This window comes from Liolophura sinensis, chromosome 1 (genome assembly GCF_032854445.1).
Source record: "Liolophura sinensis isolate JHLJ2023 chromosome 1, CUHK_Ljap_v2, whole genome shotgun sequence".
Classification (NCBI taxonomy): domain Eukaryota; kingdom Metazoa; phylum Mollusca; class Polyplacophora; order Chitonida; family Chitonidae; genus Liolophura; species Liolophura sinensis.
In genome coordinates this window covers 93,541,090-93,564,010 of record NC_088295.1, presented here as the reverse complement: position 1 = coordinate 93,564,010, position 22,921 = coordinate 93,541,090, and the positions used below count along the sequence as shown (strand labels likewise).

The 22,921-nt window shown below is 44.3% G+C and overlaps 1 protein-coding gene across 1 annotated transcript in view; it reads right to left on the bottom strand.

Moving 5' to 3' along the window:
- LOC135465814 (hemicentin-1-like) overlaps positions 1-22,921 on the bottom strand; it is a 138,157-nt gene that overhangs the window by 58,439 nt on the left and 56,797 nt on the right. Inside the window, exons 42-62 of the mRNA XM_064743170.1 lie at positions 22,515-22,674; positions 21,563-21,732; positions 21,208-21,367; positions 20,875-21,026; positions 17,380-17,539; positions 17,096-17,247; positions 16,767-16,926; positions 16,077-16,246; positions 15,483-15,642; positions 14,964-15,133; positions 13,948-14,107; positions 13,225-13,385; positions 11,795-11,954; positions 8,599-8,765; positions 7,234-7,393; positions 6,773-6,939; positions 6,175-6,340; positions 2,991-3,157; positions 2,587-2,746; positions 1,280-1,443; positions 874-1,033 (exon numbers count right to left, since the gene is read on the bottom strand). Coding sequence (XP_064599240.1) covers positions 874-1,033; positions 1,280-1,443; positions 2,587-2,746; positions 2,991-3,157; positions 6,175-6,340; positions 6,773-6,939; positions 7,234-7,393; positions 8,599-8,765; positions 11,795-11,954; positions 13,225-13,385; positions 13,948-14,107; positions 14,964-15,133; positions 15,483-15,642; positions 16,077-16,246; positions 16,767-16,926; positions 17,096-17,247; positions 17,380-17,539; positions 20,875-21,026; positions 21,208-21,367; positions 21,563-21,732; positions 22,515-22,674 — 3,406 coding nt within the window. The remainder of the gene's footprint in view (positions 1-873; positions 1,034-1,279; positions 1,444-2,586; positions 2,747-2,990; positions 3,158-6,174; positions 6,341-6,772; positions 6,940-7,233; positions 7,394-8,598; positions 8,766-11,794; positions 11,955-13,224; positions 13,386-13,947; positions 14,108-14,963; positions 15,134-15,482; positions 15,643-16,076; positions 16,247-16,766; positions 16,927-17,095; positions 17,248-17,379; positions 17,540-20,874; positions 21,027-21,207; positions 21,368-21,562; positions 21,733-22,514; positions 22,675-22,921) is intronic.

Genomic DNA, 22,921 nt, shown 5'->3' with positions numbered 1-22,921 from the left:
ACCGCCCAAAGCTGTGTAAACACACATCAATTCCTACCTACACAAGACCGTCCAAAGCTGTGTAAACACACGTCAATTTCCTACCTACACAAGACCGTCCAAAGCTGTGTAAACACACGTCAATTTCCCACCTACACAAGACCGTCCAAAGCTGTGTAAACACACATCAATTTCCCATCTACACAAGATCGCATAAAGCTGTGTAAACACACATCAATTTCCCATCTACACAAGACCGTCCAAAGCTGTGTATACACATATCAATTTGCCACCTACACAAGGCCCCCCAAAGCTGTGTAAACACACGTCAATTTCCCACCTACACAAGACCGTCCAAAGCTGTGTAAACACACATCAGTTTTCCATTTACACAAGACCCCCCAAAGCTGTGTAAACATACATCAATTTCCCACCTATACAAGACCGCCCAAAGCTGTGTAAACATACATCAATTTCCCACCTATACAAGACCGCCCAAAGCTGTGTAAACACATATCATATCAAAGCTGTGTAAACACCCATCAATTTACCACCTACACAAGATCGTCCAAAGCGGTGTAAACACATATCAATTTCCCACCTACACAAGACCGTCCAAAGCTGTGTAAACACATATCAATTTCCCACCTACACAAGACCGTCCAAAGCTGTGTAAACACACATCAATTTCCCATCTACACAAGATCGCATAAAGCTGTGTAAACACACATCAATTTCCCACCTACACAAGGCCGTCAAAAGCTGTGTAAACGCACATCAATTTATACAGAGACAGGTACGTGTTGCAGAAATTAACAAAGCAGCACAGCGCCTGGAGAGACGTGATGTAGGTGCACAATGATCTTTATGGTTCTAATGCCACGACAAACTTACCAAACACCTTGAAATCGAAGCGCTGTTTGGCTGTCCCCACATAATTCGCTGCCGAACAAAGGTATTCGCCATCGGCGTCTGAGGTAGCCTGTCGGATCCTCATGGTTAACTGGCTACCGTCAGGGATATCGTTCTGTTCTATGATTACATCTTCTCCAGGCTAAAAAGGACAACGTTAAACAACGAGTCCAATGAGGTTACAAAGTCATGGAAGTTAGTAACACATTTAGCATAAACTATACATCCATTTGTTCTACTGAAGTACTCTCGTACTTCTGGAGTACGCAAAAGGAGACACTCATGCAAATAGCAATCCCGTACTAAAAGAGAACATGTCTCAGACTTTGACCAAAAATAGGTCAACGAATAACCATAGTCAGTGCTGATCACTGGTCTAATATTTTACCCAAACGAGCTGGAATTCTTTGCCCCTGTATTTCCACCAATTCATGTGTGGGGCTGGGTTTCCGGTAGCCTTACACATCACGGTCACGTCCTCATTAAAATCTCCAGCCCTGTCCACATGGATACGACTCACGTGGGGGTGTTGTTCACCCTCACCACCCAGCACTGAAACATTCAACGTAAGAAACATTACTCTGTGGAAACAACTGACCAAACATGAAATATCAAAAATATTTATTTACATTTATTTGATATTAGTGTTTAAAGCCATTCTTAAGATGTTTTCACACCGGTGTGCTCGGTGTAAACCAAGGACATTTAACAGGCACCTCAACATAATGAGCCATACACTTTAACTCACGAGCTGAAATGTTGATATCATTTGCCAGTCGGCGGTAATCGGTGGTAGCCAAATCCTCATACCACTGGTCAAGGTCAAACGCATATCCCACGAACAGAATTCGTTAATTGCCGTATCATATTCAATGAAATGGCCACCCTAAGTCAAAGTCTAGCAAAGTTACGAAACACATAATAGTTACAGGACCATAATAGTTACAGGGCAGTAAAACCACAACGTAATTATAAGGTCACCACTAAATAGTTTTCAAATGCCTTATCCAAACCACAACGTCATTATATTTATTATTTATTTATTTGATTGGTGTTTTACGCCGTACTCAAGAGTATTTCACTTATACAACGGCGGCCAGCATTATGGTGGGAGGAAACCGGGCAGAGCCCGGGGGAAACCCACGACCATCAGCAGGTTGCTGGCAGACCTTCCCACGTACAGCCGGAGAGGAAGCCAGCATGAGCTGGACTTGAACTCACAGCAACCGCATTGGTGAGAGACTCCTGGGTCATTACGCTGTACTAGCGCGCCAACCGACCAACGTAATTATAAGGTGACTACTTCACATTTTCACAAGCCTTATCTAAACTACAACGTAATTATAAGGTGACTACTTCACATTTTCACAAGCCTTATCTAAACTACAACGTAATTATAAGGTGACTACTACATAGTCTCACATGTCTTATCTAAACCACAACGTAATTATAAGGTGACTACTTCACAGTTTCACAAGCCTTATCTAAACTACAACGTAATTATAAGGTGACTACTTCACATTATCACAAGCCTTATCTAAACTACAACGTAATCATAAGGTTACATAGTTCATTTTCACAATGTACTTTTTTCAGTATAATAAAACATATAGTCTCTACATGTGATGTTCAACGTCTCTGATAATTGTTGATATCCCATCCACATGCACAACAAGTACCGTCTGTTTAATGTACCTGGGGTGTTATAATCGAAGTCCTCTCTGACCACGCCGGCAATGTTTGCGGCCTGGCATCGATAACTTCCTCGTCCAGCATTCGGGGGATTAGTGAGGATGAGTGCAAGCACAGTGGCGTCCTTCTGCTCCTGCACTATAGCACCCTCCTCGCTGGCAGGCTGTGGAGAAAACACACATTCCATGGGTGAGGATTTATGTTGATATAGGGCGATCTGTAAAGGAATCTATGACTAAAGAAAATACAGTTTGAATCATCCATTAGTACTGGAAAGCAAATGGCAGCTTTAATGTATGTAAAACCGTGGTACACAGGAAAAAGCATTAGCTACAATAAAAATGAATCTCTAATCGGTTCTTTCCATACACAGGGTATAACTATGCTTCTATCAGAACAACACTCACCTTAATGAAGTTATATACTCCTTGGTCATCCTTCAGTAGCAAGTTCATAAGAGGCGGGGGAACTCCGCGAGCTCGACAAGTTATCATGACGTCATCCTGAAGAGGCCCGGTGCTGTTCACGTGAACTCGGTCAATGAAAGGGGGGATGAGGTCAGCAGGCTGTGAGACTAGAGCAGAGTTAAGAGTTCACGTGATAGAGTAATACCACATAGTGACACAATCTATTTTACACACACTCTTTGCTAGAAATTGAAAATAACGTGTTTTATGTAATATGGTAAAACGATCCCCAGTTCAACATTAAAGCAGTGAAAGAACACAAAAACAGCTTATCGCCACTAAACTCATCGAATCACAGGTCTGAATTGCAGTGAGGACATTATCCCGTTACTTATCCTTCCCTTCATATGATCACTGGTCTAAATGCAGTGAGGACATTACCCGGTACTTATCTAGCCATTCTTCGGACCACCCGTCACAATGCAGAGTGGACGTCATACCGTTACTTAACCTTCAATTCATATGATCACTGGTTTAAATGCGGAGTGGACAATACCCGGGCTGATACTGATCGCATCACTGATCTAAATGCAATGCGGACATTATCCCGGTGCATATCCAGTCATTTATCGGATCACTGGTCTGAATGCCAGTCTAGACATTATCCGGTATTTAACGAGTCATTTATCAGATCACTGGTCTGAATGCCAGTCTAGACATTACCCGGTACTTAACCCGTCATTCATCAGATCAATGGTCGGAAAGCCAGTCTAGACATTACATGGTACTTGACGCGTCATTTCTCAGATCAATGGTCTAAATGCCAGTCTAGACATTGCCCGGTACTGACCGTGTGGACATTACCCTGTACTTATCTAGTCATTTATGGGATCACTGGTCTAAATACCAGTCGAGACATTACCCAGGCAGCCACTGATCGGATCACTGGTCTGATTACAGTGAGGACATTAGGTGGGCTGCCACTGAGCGGATCACTGGTCTAAATTAAGTGTGGACATTATTTGGTGGCTTAACCTTCCCTTCATATGATTACTGGGCTGAATTCAGAGTGGACATTACCCGGGCTGCCACTGATTGCATCATTGGTCTGAATGCAATGTGGACATTATCCTCGGGCTGGTCTGAATGCAGTGAGGACATTACTTGTGCTACCAATAATCGAATTACTGGTGTGAATCCAGTGAGGACATTACCTGCGCTACTAATAATCGAATTACTGGTCTGAATCCAGTGATGACATTACCTGTGGTGCCACTAATCGAATTACTGTTGTGAATCCAGTGAGGACATTACCTGCGCTACCAATAATCGAATTACTGGTGTGAATCCAGTGAGGACATTACCTGCGCTAGCACTAATTAAATTACTGTAGTGAATGCAGTGAAAACATTACCTGGGATTGATTCATTCAACCGATTGCGTCACTTCTTTGAATCCTGTGAGGACATTTCCTGCGCTGGCACTATTTGATTTACTGGTGTGATTCCAGTGAGGACATTACCTGCACTGCCACTAATCTAATTACTTGTGTGAATCCAGCGAGGACATTACCTGCGCTACCAATAATCGTATTACTGGCGTGAATCCAGTGAGGACATTACCTGCGCTACCAATAATCGTATTACTGGTGTGAATCCAGTGAGGACATTACCTGCGCTACCAATAATCGTATTACTGGTGTGAATCCAGTGAGGACATTACCTGCGCTACCAATAATCGAATTCCTGGTGTGAATCCAGTGAGGGCATTACCTGCGCTACCACTAATCGAATTACTGTTGTGAATGCAGTGAAAACATTGCCTGGGGTTCATTCATTTAACAGATTGGGTCACTTCTTTGAATCCTGTAAGGACATTACCTGCGCTGCCACTAATCGAATTACTGGTGTGAATCCAGTGAGGACATTACCTGCGCTACCAATAATCGAATTAGTGGTGTGAATCCTGTGAGGACATTACCTGCGCTACCAATAATCGAATTACTGGTGTGAATCCAGTGAGGACATTACCTGCGCTACCACTAATCGAATTACTGGTGTGAATCCTGTGAGGACATTACCTGCGCTACCAATAATCGAATTACTGGTGTGAATCCAGTGAGGACATTACCTGCGCTACCAATAATCGAATTACTGGTGTGAATCCTGTGAGGACATTACCTGCGCTACCAATAATCGAATTACTGGTGTGAATCCAGTGAGGACATTACCTGCGCTACCACTAATCGAATTACTGTTGTGAATGCAGTGAAAACATTGCCTGGGGTTCATTCATTTAACAGATTGGGTCACTTCTTTGAATCCTGTAAGGACATTACCTGCGCTGCCACTAATCGAATTACTGGTCTGAATCCAGTGAGGACATTACCTGCGCTACCAATAATCGAATTACTGGTGTGAATCCAGTGAGGACATTACCTGCGCTACCAATAATCGAATTACTGGTGTGAATCCAGTGAGGACATTACCTGCCCTAAGAATAATCGTATTACTGGTGTGAATCCAGTGAGGACATTACTTGCGCTACCAATAATCGAATTCCTGGTGTGAATCCAGTGAGGGCATTACCTGCGCTACCACTAATCGAATTACTGTTGTGATTGCAGTGAAAACATTGCCTGGGGTTCATTCATTTAACAGATTGGGTCACTTCTTTGAATCCTGTGAGGACATTACCTGCGCTGCCACTAATCGAATTACTGGTGTGAATCCAGTGAGGACATTACCTGCGCTACCAATAATCGAATTACTGGTGTGAATCCAGTGAGGACATTACCTGCGCTACCACTAATCGAATTACTGGTGTGAATCCAGTGAGGACATTACTTGCGCTACCAATAATCGAATTACTGGTGTGAATCCAGTGAGGACACTACTTGCGCTACCAATAATCGAATTACTGGTGTGAATCCAGTGAGGACATTGCTTGCGCTACCAATAATCGAATTAGTGGTGTGAATCCAGTGGGGGCGTTACCTGCGCTACCAAAAATCGAATTACTGGTGTGAAAGCAGTGTGGGCTTTATCCCTGTATTTATATCGTCATTCACCGGATTACTGATTTGAATGCAGTATGCTATGGACATTCCTGGGATCGCTGGTCTGAATGCAATATGCTATGGACATTCCTGGGATCACTGATTTGGATGCAATGTGGACATTACCTTGAACACCCAGCTTGAAGTCTTGGTGTGTTTTTCCGGCGTAATTCACAGCATGACACCTGTACATGCCATCCCAGTCCTTGGGCGTTGCATTCTCCACGACTAGGGTCAGAACGGATTTCTCCTCGCCTTTGTAATCCTCTATAGTCACGTCCTCAGCATGAGCCTGCCAACAACAACAACACATCCAATGCCTTGCAAAAGCAACCAACCAAACTACAACCAAATTGAAAAAAATCTCTTGGACACGTGTTATTCACCAATCAAGTGTTTGATTTCACTCGCTTTGTACCATTAACCAAATGGCAGTCAGAATGTCAACTTCTTCACAAGAACTTAAGACAGTACAACTAGTTTTCGAATTAAATGTTTTAGCCAGAAAAGAAACATATTATGAACTTATTAAAAAACATTCGTAGGCCAGTTCGTACTACTTAGAGTAAACGAACATTAGATTCTATTTGAGCGGACAGTGTGGATTGGGATATTGCACTCAAACATGTTGTTTTGGGTATGAAGCTATTATATCTTGGTATTCCCAATACATCAGTCAGTATTGGGGAGGAGCCCTGTATAAAATCGCGGAACTTAAGTTTACCCCGACATTTCTGAAGGTACCATCCTCCTCTTCCCTCATCCATCTCATCTCGGGGGCGGGGTTTCCCTCAGCCACACAGGTAACCATCAGGTGCTCTCCCGGCCCACTCGTCCTGTTCATGTGGACTTGCTCAATGCTCGGGGACCGTAAGTTCTCTGGGGGCCCGCCTGTTAATTACGGATATGACTTAGGAAAAGCAAAATAGACGAGAGACGTTTCGGAGAGACAGGAAAACATACCTATACAGCGACATGTATTACAGAGGACGGAAAGCTAATTAGACCCTCTTGTTACAGAATGCAAAGGCTGCGCCTCAAACAGCGAGCTATTCTACTACTCTTGCTACTCGTAGCATCGCCTACTACAACGAGCTACTGTTAGTATCACCTACTACAGTGACCTACTCTTGCCATCACCTAGTACAGCAGCCACAGTATCTTCTATATTAATGATGTATTTACCTGGCAGTTGTACCCTAGACACCTGGCCGGCTGATCCGGCAACGCTCACGGCCGAGCACCGATACAACCCATCGTCCTCTGGGGTCGCCTTAGGGATGACAAGTGTTAGCACGGACCCGTCAGTAGTGTCCGACCCGTCCATCTGGTATCGCGGGCTCGGCTATAACAAAGTATGTAAATATATCTGTCGCTCCGTCGACCTCATTGGAGCCCCCAAGCGCAAAAAAACCCACCACCAAATCCTGTGAAACTACTGGCACTTAAATAATACAACATCTTCATCACGGGCGTATAAAAACAATCGAAATCGAGTATCATGCAGACGCAAGGACTAGGATCATGTAAGTGTGAATGAAACCCTTGGATACAACAGACAACATCTGTACCGTTCTCGACAAGAAAAGGACCGGGTAAGGACAAATGGCTTGTGAAAGACCTGGTACGGTAATGCGGAGAATCAGTTCCAAAGATGTACGTTAAGACAGTACAAATTTGAAAATCCCAGCACAATTCTCAGTATAAAAACTAGGTGGAAACCCCTAAACTCATACGGCCATAGACTAGAAGCAATAATATGCCAGAAGTGCACACCCGATCAAAAACGCCAATATCTAGTTCAAACGAGACTGTGTATTAAAATACTGTATGAAAATCGACGTTAATCGACGTCACTTAAAATTTCAAGTTTGTATTTCTCTGCACTCTCAAAGTTTCATTTTGGTTCAACAGTCGTCTTAACATGTAAAATATAAACTTTACAATGTGATTAGTTTTATCCTCTTTTAGCAAGTTTAAAATTTTATTTCATGACATATATTACGAACACTCGCTTCAACGTATGCTTGGAGTTTTATAGACGTGTGTCGAATGTTGCTCGGATAGCAGAACTTCTGTTTGGCTTCTTGGGGCTCACAGTTTCTTGCCCTGAGGGCCGATTCTCCGCCTTACCATAACAGACCCTTTACCATAAGCTACCCTGGGAATCTGGTATCAGATTGTTGGGTGAAAAATTGTCAAGCAGACTGTCAAGTCAATGGTCTTTGGAGAGATAAATAAACAATGAACCCACAATATAAGAGTGTTTTTATGTAGTAAACGATCAAGTGCATTGAATGCTAGAGATATATCTTGTTGACCAACGTTGAAATTTGTTTTGACGACCATCCCAGCCAGACGTGATATACTAGGCGATCTTTTACTATCTGCCGATAAACCATACCATTTTTCAGAGAGTCAGTTTGTTTTCATCTGAAGTACCGTACACAAAAAGAAGAATGGTTGCTATATATTAAGCCCACGTTATATGACATATTTGCCGGTACCCTGGTCAAGATGCACAGGGATGCCTGAGACTGTATGTCCTACCCAAATCCTCTTGAATTCTCCGGGTCCGTAGCTTCTCCACCATGACAGCAGAGGTGGTGGCGTGCCCGTCACCAGACACGTCAGCATCATGTCCGCGGCCTCATCACCCGTCATGTTCATGTGTACGTGGACAATCTGCGGCTGACGGAGATTCTCCTTAGGAATGTCTGCAGAATACGAACAAGTCGCATTGTTATATGCACTCAGGTTAGCCACATTGTTATATGCACTCAGGTTAGCCACATTGTTATATTCACGCAGGTTAGCCACACTGATATAGCCACACAGGTTACTCACATTGTTATATGCCCGCGGGTTAATGCCATTGTTATATACACGCAGGTTAGTCACGTTGTTATATTCACGCAGGTCGGTCACATTGTTATATTAACGCAGGTTAGTCGCGCTGTTATATGCACTCGTATGAGTCGCATTGTTATATGCATCCAGGTTAGTTGCGTTGTTATATACGCACGCAGGTTAGTCGCATTGTTATATACGCACGCAGGTTGGTCACATTGCTATATGCACGCAGGGTCAGTCGCATTTTTATCTGCACGTGGGTTAGTCGCATTGTTATATATACACAGGTTAGTCGGATTGTTATATGCACCCAAGTTAGTTGGATTGTTATACATCCACGCAGGTTGGTCGCATTGCAATATGTACGCAGGTTTACTACATTTCTATGTGCACACGGGATAGTCGCATGGTTCTATGCCGCAGGATAGTGCCATTTTTGTATGCGCGAACGTTAGTTGCATTGTCTGCGGATGGTCATGGGTTTTCCTCAGCCTGCTTTATATGAGCAGATATGAAAGGAATGAGGGTTGGAGTGCACACGAATGATCTACAAGCAGAAGTGTAAGGCGTGCAGTTTTGAGTGTACACGAATGTTGTAGGAGTAGAAGTGCAAGCTGTGCAGGTTGGAGTGTACACGAATGTTGTAGAAGTGCAAGGTGTGCAGTTTGGAGTGTACAGGAATAATGCAGGAGTAGAAGGGCAAGGTGTGAATGCTCGACTGTACACGAATGTTGCAGGAGTAGAAGTGCAAGCTGTGCAGGTTGGAGTGCACACGAATGTTGTAGAAGTGCAAGGTGTGCAGTTTGGAGTGTACACGAATGTTGTATGAGTAAAAGCGCAAGGTGTGCAGATTGGAGTGTATACGAATGTTGTATAAGCAGAAGTGCAAGGTGTGCAGGTTGAAGTGTACACGGATGATGTATCAGCAGAAGTGCAAGGTGTGCGGGTGGAAGTGTGCACGAATGTTGTTTAAGCAGAAATGAATTGTGTATGGGTGGGAGTGTACACGAATGATATATCAGCAGAATGTTGTATAAGCAGAAATGAATTGTGTATGGGTGGGAGTGCACACGGATGATATATCATCAGAAATGCAAGGTGTGTGGGTGGGAGTGTACACGAATGTTGTATAAGCAGAAATGAATTATATATGGGTGGGAATGTGCACGAATGATGTATCAGCAGAAGTGCAAGTTGTATGGGTTGGAGTGTACACGAATCTTGTATGAGTAAAAGTGCGAGCTGTATGGGTGGGAGTTTTACGCACATGTTGTATCAGCAAAAGTGCAAGGTGTGCGGATGGGAGTGCACACGAATGTTGTATGAGCAGAAGTTGAAGGTGTAAGGGTTCGAGTCTACACGAGTGTTGTATGAGCAGACGTGCAAGGTGTGCAGGTTGCAGTGTACACGGATGATGTATCAGCAGAGGTGAAAGGTGTGCGGGTGGAAATGTAAACGAATGTTGTACGAGCAGAAATGTAATGCGTAGGGGTAGGAGTATACACGAATGTTGTACCAGCAGACCTGCAAATGTGACTGTTGTATGAACAGAAGTGCAAGCTGTGCAGGTTGGAGTGTACACGGATGTTGTATGAGTAGAAGTGCAAGCTGTGCAGGTTGGAGTGTACACGGATGTTGTATGAGTAGAAGTGCAAGCTGTGCAGGTGGATGTGTACACGGATGTTGTATGAGTAGAAGTGCAAATTATGGGTGTGCCTGTGGACGATTAATTTATGGGTGTGAACAGATGGCGTAAATGTTTGACTGTAGAAGACTGGCCTGTGACAGATGGAGCATGCACTTGAGTCCGAACGACTGGCGTATGGGTAAACGCAGGTAATGTATGGACGAGAGTGTGGTGGACTGGTGCATGGGTAAGCAGATGGTGTATGGACGTGAGTGCGGATGACTGGCGTATTGGTGAGCAGATGGTGTATGGACGTGAGTGTGAATTACTCGCGTATAGATGCAAACAGATGGTGTATGGAATGAGTGCGGGCGAATGGGGGCAAACAAATGCTCTATAAGCGTGGGGACAACTGGCGAATTGGCGCAAACAGATGGTGTATGGAGGTGAGTGCGGGCGACTGGCGAATGTGTGGAAACAGATGCTGTATGAGCGTGAGTGTAGGTCTATGACGTCTAAGTGCAAACAGAAGGTGTATGGACGTGAGCGTGGATGACTGGCGCATGGGTGCAAACAGATGGTGAATGGACGTGAGTGTAGATCTTTGGTGTATGAATGTCAACACATGGTGTATGGACGTGAGCGTGGATGACTGGCGCCTGGGTGCAAACAGATGGTGAATGGACGTGAGTGTAGATCTTTGGTGTATGAATGTCAACACATGGTGTACGGACGTGAGTGTGGATGTCTGGCGTATGAGTGCAAACAGATGGTGTATGGATGTGAGTATGGATGAATGGTGTATGGGTGCAAACAGATGGTGCATAGACGTGAGTGTGGAGGACTGACACATGGGTGCAAACAAATGGTATATGGACGTCAGTGTAAACCTCTAGTGTTTGCGGGTGAAGAGATGGTGAATGGACGTAAGTGTGGATTACTGGGGTATGGGTGAAACAGATGGTGTATGGACGTGAGTGTGGATAGCTGGCGTATCAGTGAAACAGATGGTGTATGGGCGTGAGTGTGGACGACTGGCCAATTGGTGCAAACAGATGGTGTATGGAAGTGAGGTTAGGCGTATGGTGTCTGCATGCAAACAGATGGTGTATGGACGTGAGTGCGGGCGACTGGCGTATGGGTACGAACAGGTGATGGGTGGGCGAGAGTAGATGGCTTGCCTACGGATGTGAACAAATGGTGTATAGATGTGAATGTACAGTTACAAAGTATTACTTAATAAACTTATAATCTTATGCCACTCACCTTCTGAACCGACTGTGAACTTCTGAATGACACGACCGGCTAAATTACGAGCCGAGCAATAATAATCTCCACGATCCAATGCAGTTGGCTGTTGGATGATAAGGGTGAAGGTCTTGGTGTTGTTTACTTGGTCAATTTCTACCACGTGATAGTTCTTTATCTGAAGTCACAAAGAACAGAAAATTAAGTGAAAGCCCTGAATAATAATCTGAACATGCACGTGGAAAGCGGTCAAAGGTCATAAGTCGTCAGATGTGACCAGATGATTGATTCTCGAGTTAAACACGTCGAAGCAGAGAATACAGTCTCGTATCTCTAATAGTTCCGGATATACATCCGTATTAGATCACCCTAGTCCAGCAGAACACTTCTGGAAGAGTTCAATCGTATGCGTTCATCAAACCACCGCGTTCCCAAAAGAATACAGCATGCGAGAGCTCAAGTGATGTAATCGTCTGATATGGTTTTTTCCTGATACAAACACACAGCACGCTGTGGCTTTGTCCCGGCATTCCCAATACAAACACACAGCATGTATGGCTTTGTCCCGGTATTCCTGATACAAACACACAGCACGCTGTGACTTTGTCCCGGTATTCCCGATATAAACACACAGCACGCTGTGACTTTGTCCCGGTATTCCCGATACAAACACACAGACCGTTGTGACTTTGTCCCGGTATTCCCGATACAAACACACAGCACGCTGTGGCTTTGACCCGGTATTCCTGATACAAACACACAGCACGCTGTGGCTTTGTCCCAGCATTCCCGATACAAACACACAGCACTGTGACTTTGTCCCGGTATTCCCGATACAAACACACAGACCGTTGTGACTTTGTCCCAGCATTCCCGATACAAACACACAGCACTGTGACTTTGTCCCGGCATTTCTGATACAAACACACAGCATGTATGGCTTTGTCCCGGTATTCCCGATACAAACATACAGCACGCTGTGGTTTTGTCCCGGTATTCCCGATATAAACACACAGCACGTTGTGACTTTGTGCCGGCATTCCCGATAAAACACACAGCACGCTGTGACATTGTCCCAGCATTCCCGATACAAACACACAGACCGTTGTGACTTTGTCCCAGCATTCCCGATACAAACACACAGCACTGTGACTTTGTCCCGGCATTTCTGATACAAGCACACAGACCGTTGTGACTTTGTCCCGACATTCCTGATACAAGAACACAGCACGGTGTGACTTTGTCCCAGCATTCCTAATACAATTTCTTATACAAGCGCACAACATGCTGTGTCCTTGTTCCGGCATTCCTGATACAAGCACACGGCACGCTGTGGCTTTGTCTCGGTATTCCCAATACAAGCACACAGCACGTTGTGTTCTTATACCTTGTAGCCTGTGACTGTCCCAGCATTCCTGATACAAGCACACGACACGTTGTGGCCTTACCTCCATAGACTTTGGAACGCCATCCTGATTGGGCCTTAGCCAGTCCATGAGAGGTCGAGGCAGCCCACTGGCCAAACACACGACCATGACGTCTCCGTCTTCGGTCTTGTTGATGTGGATCCGGCTGATGTGAGGGATTTCTCGTCTCGTGGGCAGAGTATCTATATAAACAACCGCAAGCATGAGCATTGATCACAACCCAAAACCTCACCGATAAGCACATCGGGATTTCTCGTGTGGTAAACAGGGTATCTGTACAAGCAACCACAAACATGAGCAATGATCACAACGTAAACCTCACGGATATGTACATCAGGATTTCTCGTGTGGTAAACAGGGTATCTGTACAAGCAACCACAAACATGAGCATTGATCACAACGTAAACCTCACCGATAAGCACATCAGGATTTCTCGTGTGGTAAACAGGGTATCTGTACAAGCAACCACAAACATGAGCATTGATCACAACGTAAACCTCACGGATAAGCACATCAGGATTTCTCGTGTGGTAAACAGGGTATCTGTACAAGCAACCACAAACATGAGCATTGATCACAACGCAAACCTCACCGATAAGCACATCGGGATTTCTCGTGTGGTAAACAGGGTATCTGTACAAGCAACCAAAAACATGAGGACTCATTGAAACATGAAGAAACCGCACTGGACCATGCCAAATCCGGATGGAAGAAACTCGTCAGATTCAGGTTGAAGACACTTACTCTCTACATGAAGGTCAAAAGCTTGTTTAACGGCTCCCAGCATGTTTGCCACCGAGCACACATAGGTGCCTTCATCCGACACCTGTGCCTTTAGGAAGCGTACATTCAAAGTCGTCTCGTCTGTACCCTTCGTGTAGTTCACCGACACTCTCCCACCAACCTGACAAGGTAAAATACAACAACTGAAAACAGCCGTAACATGTGACACAAATATTTTCCCTCAGCGTTTTATAAACAGGGCGTTGTGGTTACCTCCCTGTTACCTTACAGCTTACCTACTAGTGAGTGATAGGATACTGTTTGTAGATAAGACGTTGTGGTTACTTTCCAGTTACCTTATAGCTTACTTAATCATATACAAGAAGACACTGCTTGTAGATAAGGCGATGTGGTTACTCTCCCGTTTCTTTATAGCTTACCTGATAGCATGTGAGAGGATACTATAAAACAGCCGTAACATGAGACACAAATAGTTCTTTCAGCGTTTTTTACAACAGGGCGTTGTGGTTACCTACCAGTTACCTTATAGCTTACCCGATCGTGTGTGGTACGATACTGTTTGTAGATAAGGCGTTGTGGTTACTTTCCAGTTACCTTTAAGCTTACCTGGTAGTATGTGAAAAGATATTGTTTGCAGATATGGCGTTGTGGTTACTTTCCACTTACCTTAAAGTTTACCTAATAGTATGTGAGGGGATGCTGTTTGTAGATTAGGCGTGGTGGTTACTTTCCAGTTACCTTATAGCTTTCCCGATCGTATGTGGTACGATACTGTTTGTAGATAAGGCGTTGTGGTAACTTTCCAGTTACTTTATAGCTGACCCGATCGTATGTGGTACGATACTGTTTGTAGATAAGGAGTTGTGGTTACTTTCCAGTTACCTTTTAGCTTACCCGATCGCATGTGCGAGGGCACTGTCTGTAGCTTAGGCGTTGTGGTTACTTTCCAGTTACTTTATATGTTACCCAATCGTATGTGAGAGAATACTGTTTGTAGATGAGAATGTCTCCCACACCTGTATAAGAAAGTCATCTCCTTGTTCCTTGTCCCGCCGCCACAACCCCACCTCTGGAGCCGGAGACCCCACCCCTATACACGTCACCACAACGTCCTCGTCATTTGGCCCGGCACGACTCACGTGGATCCATTTCACCGACGGAGGGACCTGGTTTTGGGGAGGTTTCTCTGTCGTAGTAAATGACAGTTGATAATGAGCCGCCATGTACACCATCGCTATATATTGTTATATTGTCGGGTCATACCAAAGACTTTAAAAATGGTACTTGTTGCTGCCACGCTTGGCGCTCAGCACTAGGCGGTAAGAGCAAGAAACATGACTGGTTGGCCCCAGGTCAGTATAATGTGACTGGGTGGAGTGTCATATCTGGTTATTCGGCACACTGGCGGAATGGACTCGCCCTGCCAGTAGAAGACACAGTACATGAACATACCTATTGACCCCTCGGCGTCATATACACACCATTTACACATAGACGACGATGTTCATCAAACCTACAAATCAGCCTACACATACCGAAGACATTAAGGGTGAACGGATGGTGGGCATTTCCTGCAATGTTGGAGGCTGAGCAGAGGAAGATACCATCGTCAGCAGGGGTGGGCTGAGATATGGTCATGGTAAGAGTGGTGCCCTTAGAGTCCCGGTATTCGTAAATAGAATAACGCTCATCCGACTGGAACAAAGAAGAAGAGTAGTCCATGTCACCAAATGACTTGTATCTTCAACCTACATGAAGTAATAGCATTTGAACAGGTAAATATTATATTGGCCACACTGATGTCGTCGTTTCCAGCGTTATGCCTACTAAACCAGTGGGGCTACAAACAAGGAGATCATTTCCTTAAACAGAGTTTAACAATAAAATACATAAAAATAAACAGCTGAGATATTCTAGCTTAAATATTTGCTTACCAAGGAAAACTTGAATGTGAATATGTAGCGTTTGTGTAATGGAAATCATAATACAAGGCTGAGGATTCCTTTGCTAAGGGAATGACGTTCTGTAATGTGCTGCAGCACCTTCGGAACACACGTTGTGTACACTGTGAATGTCTTACATGGCGAATCAACATCAAGGAAGCAAATTCAGAGTGAGCCAAATATTACCCAGACAAACTCGAACTGTCCTGTTTTATCCCTCCGAAGCCAGTTTGTGGCCGGAGCAGGTATGCCATCCACACGGCACGTGACCGCTATGTCACGGTCACCTTCTCCCGTGCGATTCACGTGAATTCGAGACACGTGAGGTTGGACGGAATCTTCAGGCACCGGTAACACTGTAATGAGCATGAGTCGTTTAGTTCTCACATGTGCTGATCATGTAATATAGCCAGAAGCGCTACTTGATATTAATTAATAATGGTAAATGGTTTAATAGTGGTAAAGCTTAAACAACAACAGAAAAGTTTAGTATCTCGCTGTTTCAAACAATTGCCACCATGTTTGCATAATACTTGTCAGGTAGACGAGGTTTGTTAATCTCCACAGCTTAAGTATCCCTTTTTCACAGAAGAAAATATGTTAGACTTAGCACATCGTAATATCCTCACGTTATAAATGCCACCAGTAGAAAACACAAAAGGAGCCCACAGTTTTTAACAGAATCAAAGCCCTTAGGAGCCTCGGTGTGATAGAATGACTTGATTCCCATTGAGATTTTCCTCAATTCAACCAACAATGTGTAAAATCCAAATTTAATCAGTGTTTAGTGAATAACAAGTTACATGCTGGACAAACAAAGCTTATGAGCAAGAGCAATAATTTAGTATCGATTCGATGCTTGCTGGGTGAACAAACCTTCTGTTTCGAGGGTGAACGGCTGTGTGGCCTCTCCGGCAGGGTTCCGTGCCAGGCACTGATACTCTCCCGCCTGCTCCGGGGTGGGGCGTCTCAGCATCATGGTCAAAATTGTCCGGTCATCAGTTTTATCGTCATCAATTTCGATATTGTCGAGTGGCTGAAGAAACAAACTCGGGAACATAAAACTTGTGTATACTGTGTAGGTTGCTGTTACATAGACTTAACTCCCTTCATATTTATTTGTATGCCTTTCATATAATTACCAGCTCACACGCAAATGATTCCAACAGCATTGTCCTATGTGGTATGAAATTTTAGTAACTTACTAAGACAATTTCATAATCTTTGTCAGTCATCTTCCAAAAGCTCATTTCCGCCTGTCCACTGGCTACGCAAGTGACTTGAAGGTCGTCATGCTCTATTCCCGTCCAGTTAACATGGATGCGGTTGATGTGGGGGCGATACTTCGCCACGGCGTCTGACAATGGAAACGTCACACATACTCATAAACTTTGTCAGCCGAACGAAACCAAGTCAATGTTCAATCCATTTTTCTTAAACAAAAGTAAAACAAAGAATGACAATTCTCCGTGGAACTCCGACAGCTTACCTTGGAGTTCTATGTCAAAAAGCTGGCCGACACTGCCGGCAAAGTTGACCGCGGAGCACCTGTACGAACCCTCGTCCTCGGGCACGGCTTGCAGAATGGTCAGGCTTATCACTGTCTGGTTCACACCTTTGTTCTGCTGTATGCTGAAACGCCCTCGGGGCTAAACAAACGGAAAACGCTCTAGATACAGTCCAGGTCTTATGACATCCAGGTGAAAGGTCAGTTCCATTCCAACTGTAGAAAATGGAACTTTTACAGTTTCGAAAACTGAAAAATTTACTTAAAATATTCGAATATTTCCATTCAAATAAATTTTTAAATACGACTCCTCGTTTAATCTGGCAGTATCGTGAAGCTGGTGATACATATTGCGCAATGAGGAAAGGCGTTTTTAGGAAAATCGGCAACTTATACTAGTATCCAGACTAGCTGCTGAAGTTCAGTTAAGCAACATATCGTCTACAAACTAAGGCAATTCTTTTTTAATACAAAATCACCCGGGAAAGGTGCAACACAGTACTTGAGAGACATGACTTACTAGCCTTGATAAAGAATTTATCAATGAGTTTGTCGGAGAAAAAGACATACAAAAGTAAATGAATCCGAGTAAAGGGGTTTTGTATGTAAATCCCCAATATGAGCACAAAGATTTACTGAAGTAGGCCAAGGTAAGGTATACCATCTCCTATCTGCTACCTAGTACGCCAGGATAAGGTATACCATCTCCTATCTGCTACCTAGTACGCCAGGGTAAGGTATACCATCTCCTATCTGCTACCTAGTACGCAAGGGTAAGGTATACCATCACCTACCTGCTACTTAGTACGCCTGGGTAAAATATACCATCTTTTATGTGCTACCTAGTACACCCTGGCAATGTATCTACTATCTAATACTCCAGGATAACATATACGATCTCCTATCTGCTACCTAGTACGCCAGGATAAGGTATACCATCTCCTATGTGCTACCTAGTACGCCAGGATAAGGTATACCATCTCCTATGTGCTACCTACTACGCCAGGGTAAGGTATACCATCTCCCATATACTACCTAGTACGCCAGGGTAAGATATACCATCTCCTATTTGCCACCTAATACGCTAGAGTAATGTATCTGCTATTATGCCTAGGTAAGGTATACCATCTCCTATTTGCTACTTAGTACGTCAGGGTAAAGTATATCATCTCTTATATGCTATCTAGTACGCCCGGGTAATGTATCTGCTATTTAGTACGCCTGGGTAAGTTATACCATCTCCTATGTGCTACCTAGTACGCCAGGGTAAGGTATACCATCTCCCATCTACTACCTAGTACGCCAGGGTAAGATATACCATCTCCTATTTGCCACCTAGTACGCCAGAGTAATGTATCTGCTATCTATTATGCCTGGGTAAGGTATACCATCTCCTATTTGCTACTTAGTACGTCAGGGTAAAGTATATCATCTCTTATATGCTATCTAGTACGCCAGGGTAATGTATCTGCTATCTAGTACGCCTGGGTAAGGTATACCATCTCCTATGTGCTACCTAGTATGCCAGGGTAAGGTATACCATCTCCTATTTGCCACCTAGTACGCCAGGGTAAGATATACCATCTCCTATTTGTTACCTAGTACGCCAGGGTAAGATATACCATCTCCTATTTGCTACCTAGTACGCAAGAGTAAGGTGTACCATCCATCATCTATCTGCTACCTAGTACGCCAGGGTAAGGTATACCTTCTCCCATTACTTTCCTAGTACGCCAGGGTAAGGTATATCATCTCTTATCTGCCACCTAATACGCCAGGGTACGGTATAGCATCTCCTTTCTCCTACCTAGTACGCCAGGGTAAGGAATACCATCTCCTATCTACTAAATTATACGCCAGGGTATGATATACCATCTCCTATCTCCTACTTAGTACGCCGTCTACTTAGGCAGCTGAGTGTGTTTTCAGAAACAGCTGCAGAACATGTCTGAGATAAATCCCTGCGACCCAAGATGTGGATGTAACGTGAATGTGAAATGGGTGTGAAGCGGGTGTAATGTGAATGTGATGTGGGTGTGATATGGATGTAACGTGAATGTGATGTGGGTGTGATGTGGATGTAATGTGAATGTGAAATGGGTGTGAAGTGAGTGTAATGTGAATGTTATGTGAGTGTGATGTGGTTGCGATGTGGATGTGTTGTGGTTGTGATATGGATGTGATGTTGATGTGATGTGGGTGTGATGTGATTGTGATGTGGATGTGATGTGGGTGTAATGTGGTTGTGATGTGATGTGGGTGTGATGTGGGTGTGATGTGGTTGTAATGTGGTTGTGATGTGGATCTAATGCCAATGTGATGTGGTTGTGATGTGGTTGTGATGTGGTTGTCATGTGGTTATGATGTGGTTATGATGTGGATTTAATGTGAACGTGATATGTGTGTGATGTGGAGGTGATGTGGTCGTGATGTGGATGTGATGTTGATGTGGTGTGGAGGTGATATGGTTGTGATGTGGATATGATGTTGATGTGATGTGGAGGGGATGTAGTTGTGATGTGGGTGGCGTGTGGGTGTGATGTGGGCGTGATGTGGTTGTGATGTGGGCGTGATGTTGATGTGATGTGTGTGTAATTTTGATGGGATGTGGATGTCATTTGTGTGTGATGTGGAGGTGATGTGGTTATGATGTGTGTGATGTTGATGTGATGTGTGTGTAATTTGGATGGGGTGTAGGTGTGATGTGTGTGTGATTTGGGCGGGATGTAGGTGTGATGTGTGTGTGATTTGCATGGGATGTGGGTGTGATGTGTGTGTGTGATTTGCTTGGGATGTGGGTGTGATGTGTGTGTGATTTGGGCGGGATGTAGGTGTGATGTGTGTGTGTGATTTGCATGGGATGTGTGTGTGATGTGTGTGTGATTTAGATGGGATGTGCGTGTGATGTGGTTGTGATTTGGGCGGGATGTAGGTGTGATGTGTGTGTGTGATGTGTAGGTGATGTGGTTGTAATGTGGATGTGATGTTGATCTGGATGTTATTTGGGTGTTATGTGGTTGTGATGTGGGTATGATGTGGGCGTGATGTGGTTGCGATGTGGGCGTGATGTTGATGTGATTTGTGTGTGTGTGATTTGGGCGGGATGTAGGTGTGATGTGTGTGTGTGTGATTTGGGCGGGATGTAGGTGTGATGTGGGTGTGTGTGATTTGGGCGGGATGTAGGTGTGATGTGTGTGTGTGTGATTTGGGCGGGATGTAGGTGTGATGTGTGTGTGATTTGGATGGGGTGTGGAGGTGATGTGTGTGTGATTTGGGCGGGATGTAGGTGTGATGTGTGTGTGATTTGGATGGGGTGTGGCTAGGATACTTGTGACTTTTTTAAAAAGTTCAATGGGACATAAATATTCTGCCATGAATCATGAACCTATTGCGTATATGTATTTCTCTCTTTTGGGATTAGTAGGATGTAAGTGTGCACCTGACATGGTCACAGACAACTCAGGGTATGAGACATACCAGGACCAGCTCGTCAAACCTCAGCCACTTCATCTCAGGTGTGGGGTAGCCACGGGCGATGCAGGTCACCGTGATATCAGCCCTGTCGTGCCCGGTACGGTTTATGTGTATGCGGGAAATGTGAGGCAGTTCAGCGTTTTCCAGCACTTTAACTGTGGAGTAAAAATAAACATCAGCATTTAAATGTTTTTCCAAAAATGTAGCCGTGATATGCACAAACTCAGTGGAACCGACCGCTAAACGGGGATCTCATCTGTAGCAACAATCATTTACAACGTAAGGAGATTCTACAACATTTCCCTATACCCAAAGGGTAGTCTAGTCTGTCTGTACCTGGCAGATCGGCCTGTATGTCCTGAGTGACTGCTCCTACCGCGCTTTCGGCGGAACATCTGTACACACCGGCGTGCTCCTTCGTGGCCGGGGAGATCACGAGCTGAATGTACGACTTTTCACCTTCCTCGAACTTCCTAACTCGGCGTGAGGGAAGACTCTACAAAAACACATTTCAGTTTTTATCGGTAAAACGTGACGTGAAATGAACCAGTAAGCGAGATAAGTGTCTGTATGACAGCCTGCACTAGGGAAGCAAAACACTTGGAATTGGCTATGATTGGTAAATGAGATTACCGTAAGCTTGAACGAAGTGTAGACTAAACCGGAGACAACGTCTGCTTTGATGGCGTACCTTTAGTCTCTCGAAGGTTCCAACTTGACTTTGTTTAAGAAGTGTCATTTCGGGTGCAGGATATCCATCGGCCATGCAGGTGAGTGTGGCATCGGCTCCTTCTGGGCCCGTCGTGTTCAGGTGAACATGCTCAATATGAGGGGCGTGGATATTCTCTGCCGACAGCACATCTACGGACAGAGAAACAGCGGAAGTAACGTTTGTCCTCACTCAATGTGACAATGCCACAGGAATGCATACATTAGCTTTATGGTAAGACGGTTCAATTTAAGGCCTGTACCGAAATCGGTGGAATATGTCAAAATATGTATATGTTGATTCATGTTCCTGAAAGCTCCGTGGTCAGTGGCCTTGTACCGCCTGATCACTGTAACAAGGAAATTTGTGTCCACTTTTGTGTTCCTCGGTACGTTGCAGTCTCACAGTCCCGCTACAAGGGGAGAAAGCAGTCACACTCACAGTCTCGCTACAAGGGGACTTTGAGGTAACTCTCACAGTCCCGATACAAGGGGGCACTGTAGTCACGTTCACAGTCCTGTTACCATGAGGCAATGCAGTCCCGCTCACAGACCCGTGATAAGATGAAACTGTAGTCCCGCTCACAGTCCTTCTACAAGGAGGAACTGTCGTTCCGCTCACAGTCCCTCTACAAGAGGGCACTATCGTCACGCTCACAACCAGATACTAACGAGAAAATATCCCTCATTTTCTGACTTCCTTACACCGTGGACAATTAACACGAGCAGGTATGAACAATAAGCAAGTTTTACCCACAAACGATAACAATAACCTTTTGAATACGGTTCCACATGACACAAAGCAATCTTGACTAGTTAAAAAGATAACAATAATACAAAGAAGAAGAAAATCCACATTGCGTTGTGATATGCAATGATAAGTAAAACTGGAAAACTAACGTGCCCGGCGATGATGCAAACTAGGGAATACGAACCTTGGATGGTGAGTGCGTACACTTTACTATCTCTGCCCACAATGTTTCTGGCAGAGCAGGTGTATGGGTGAGCGTCATCCACGCTGCCTTTCCTGATCGTCAGTTTGGTCAGAGTCTCGCGAATGCCCTTTGTCTGTTTAATGGCGTACTTCTCATTTGCCTGAAGCAGATGAAAGCTAAATCAGCCTTATGCTGTATTTGTTACGAGAAGGATGAGCTAGGTTTATAACATGGTCTAAAACATAAAATTTGAAAATTTTATGAAGTAGATACTCAAGGCTTATTGTAATCCTCAAGAAAAATGCAATTTTTTTTAAAATTGTTTTGAAATAAGCTTCCAATAAGCTGTCGACGTGGTGAGTTTTATTTCAAATGGATATGCAAATGACTTTTGCAGCTATCCATAT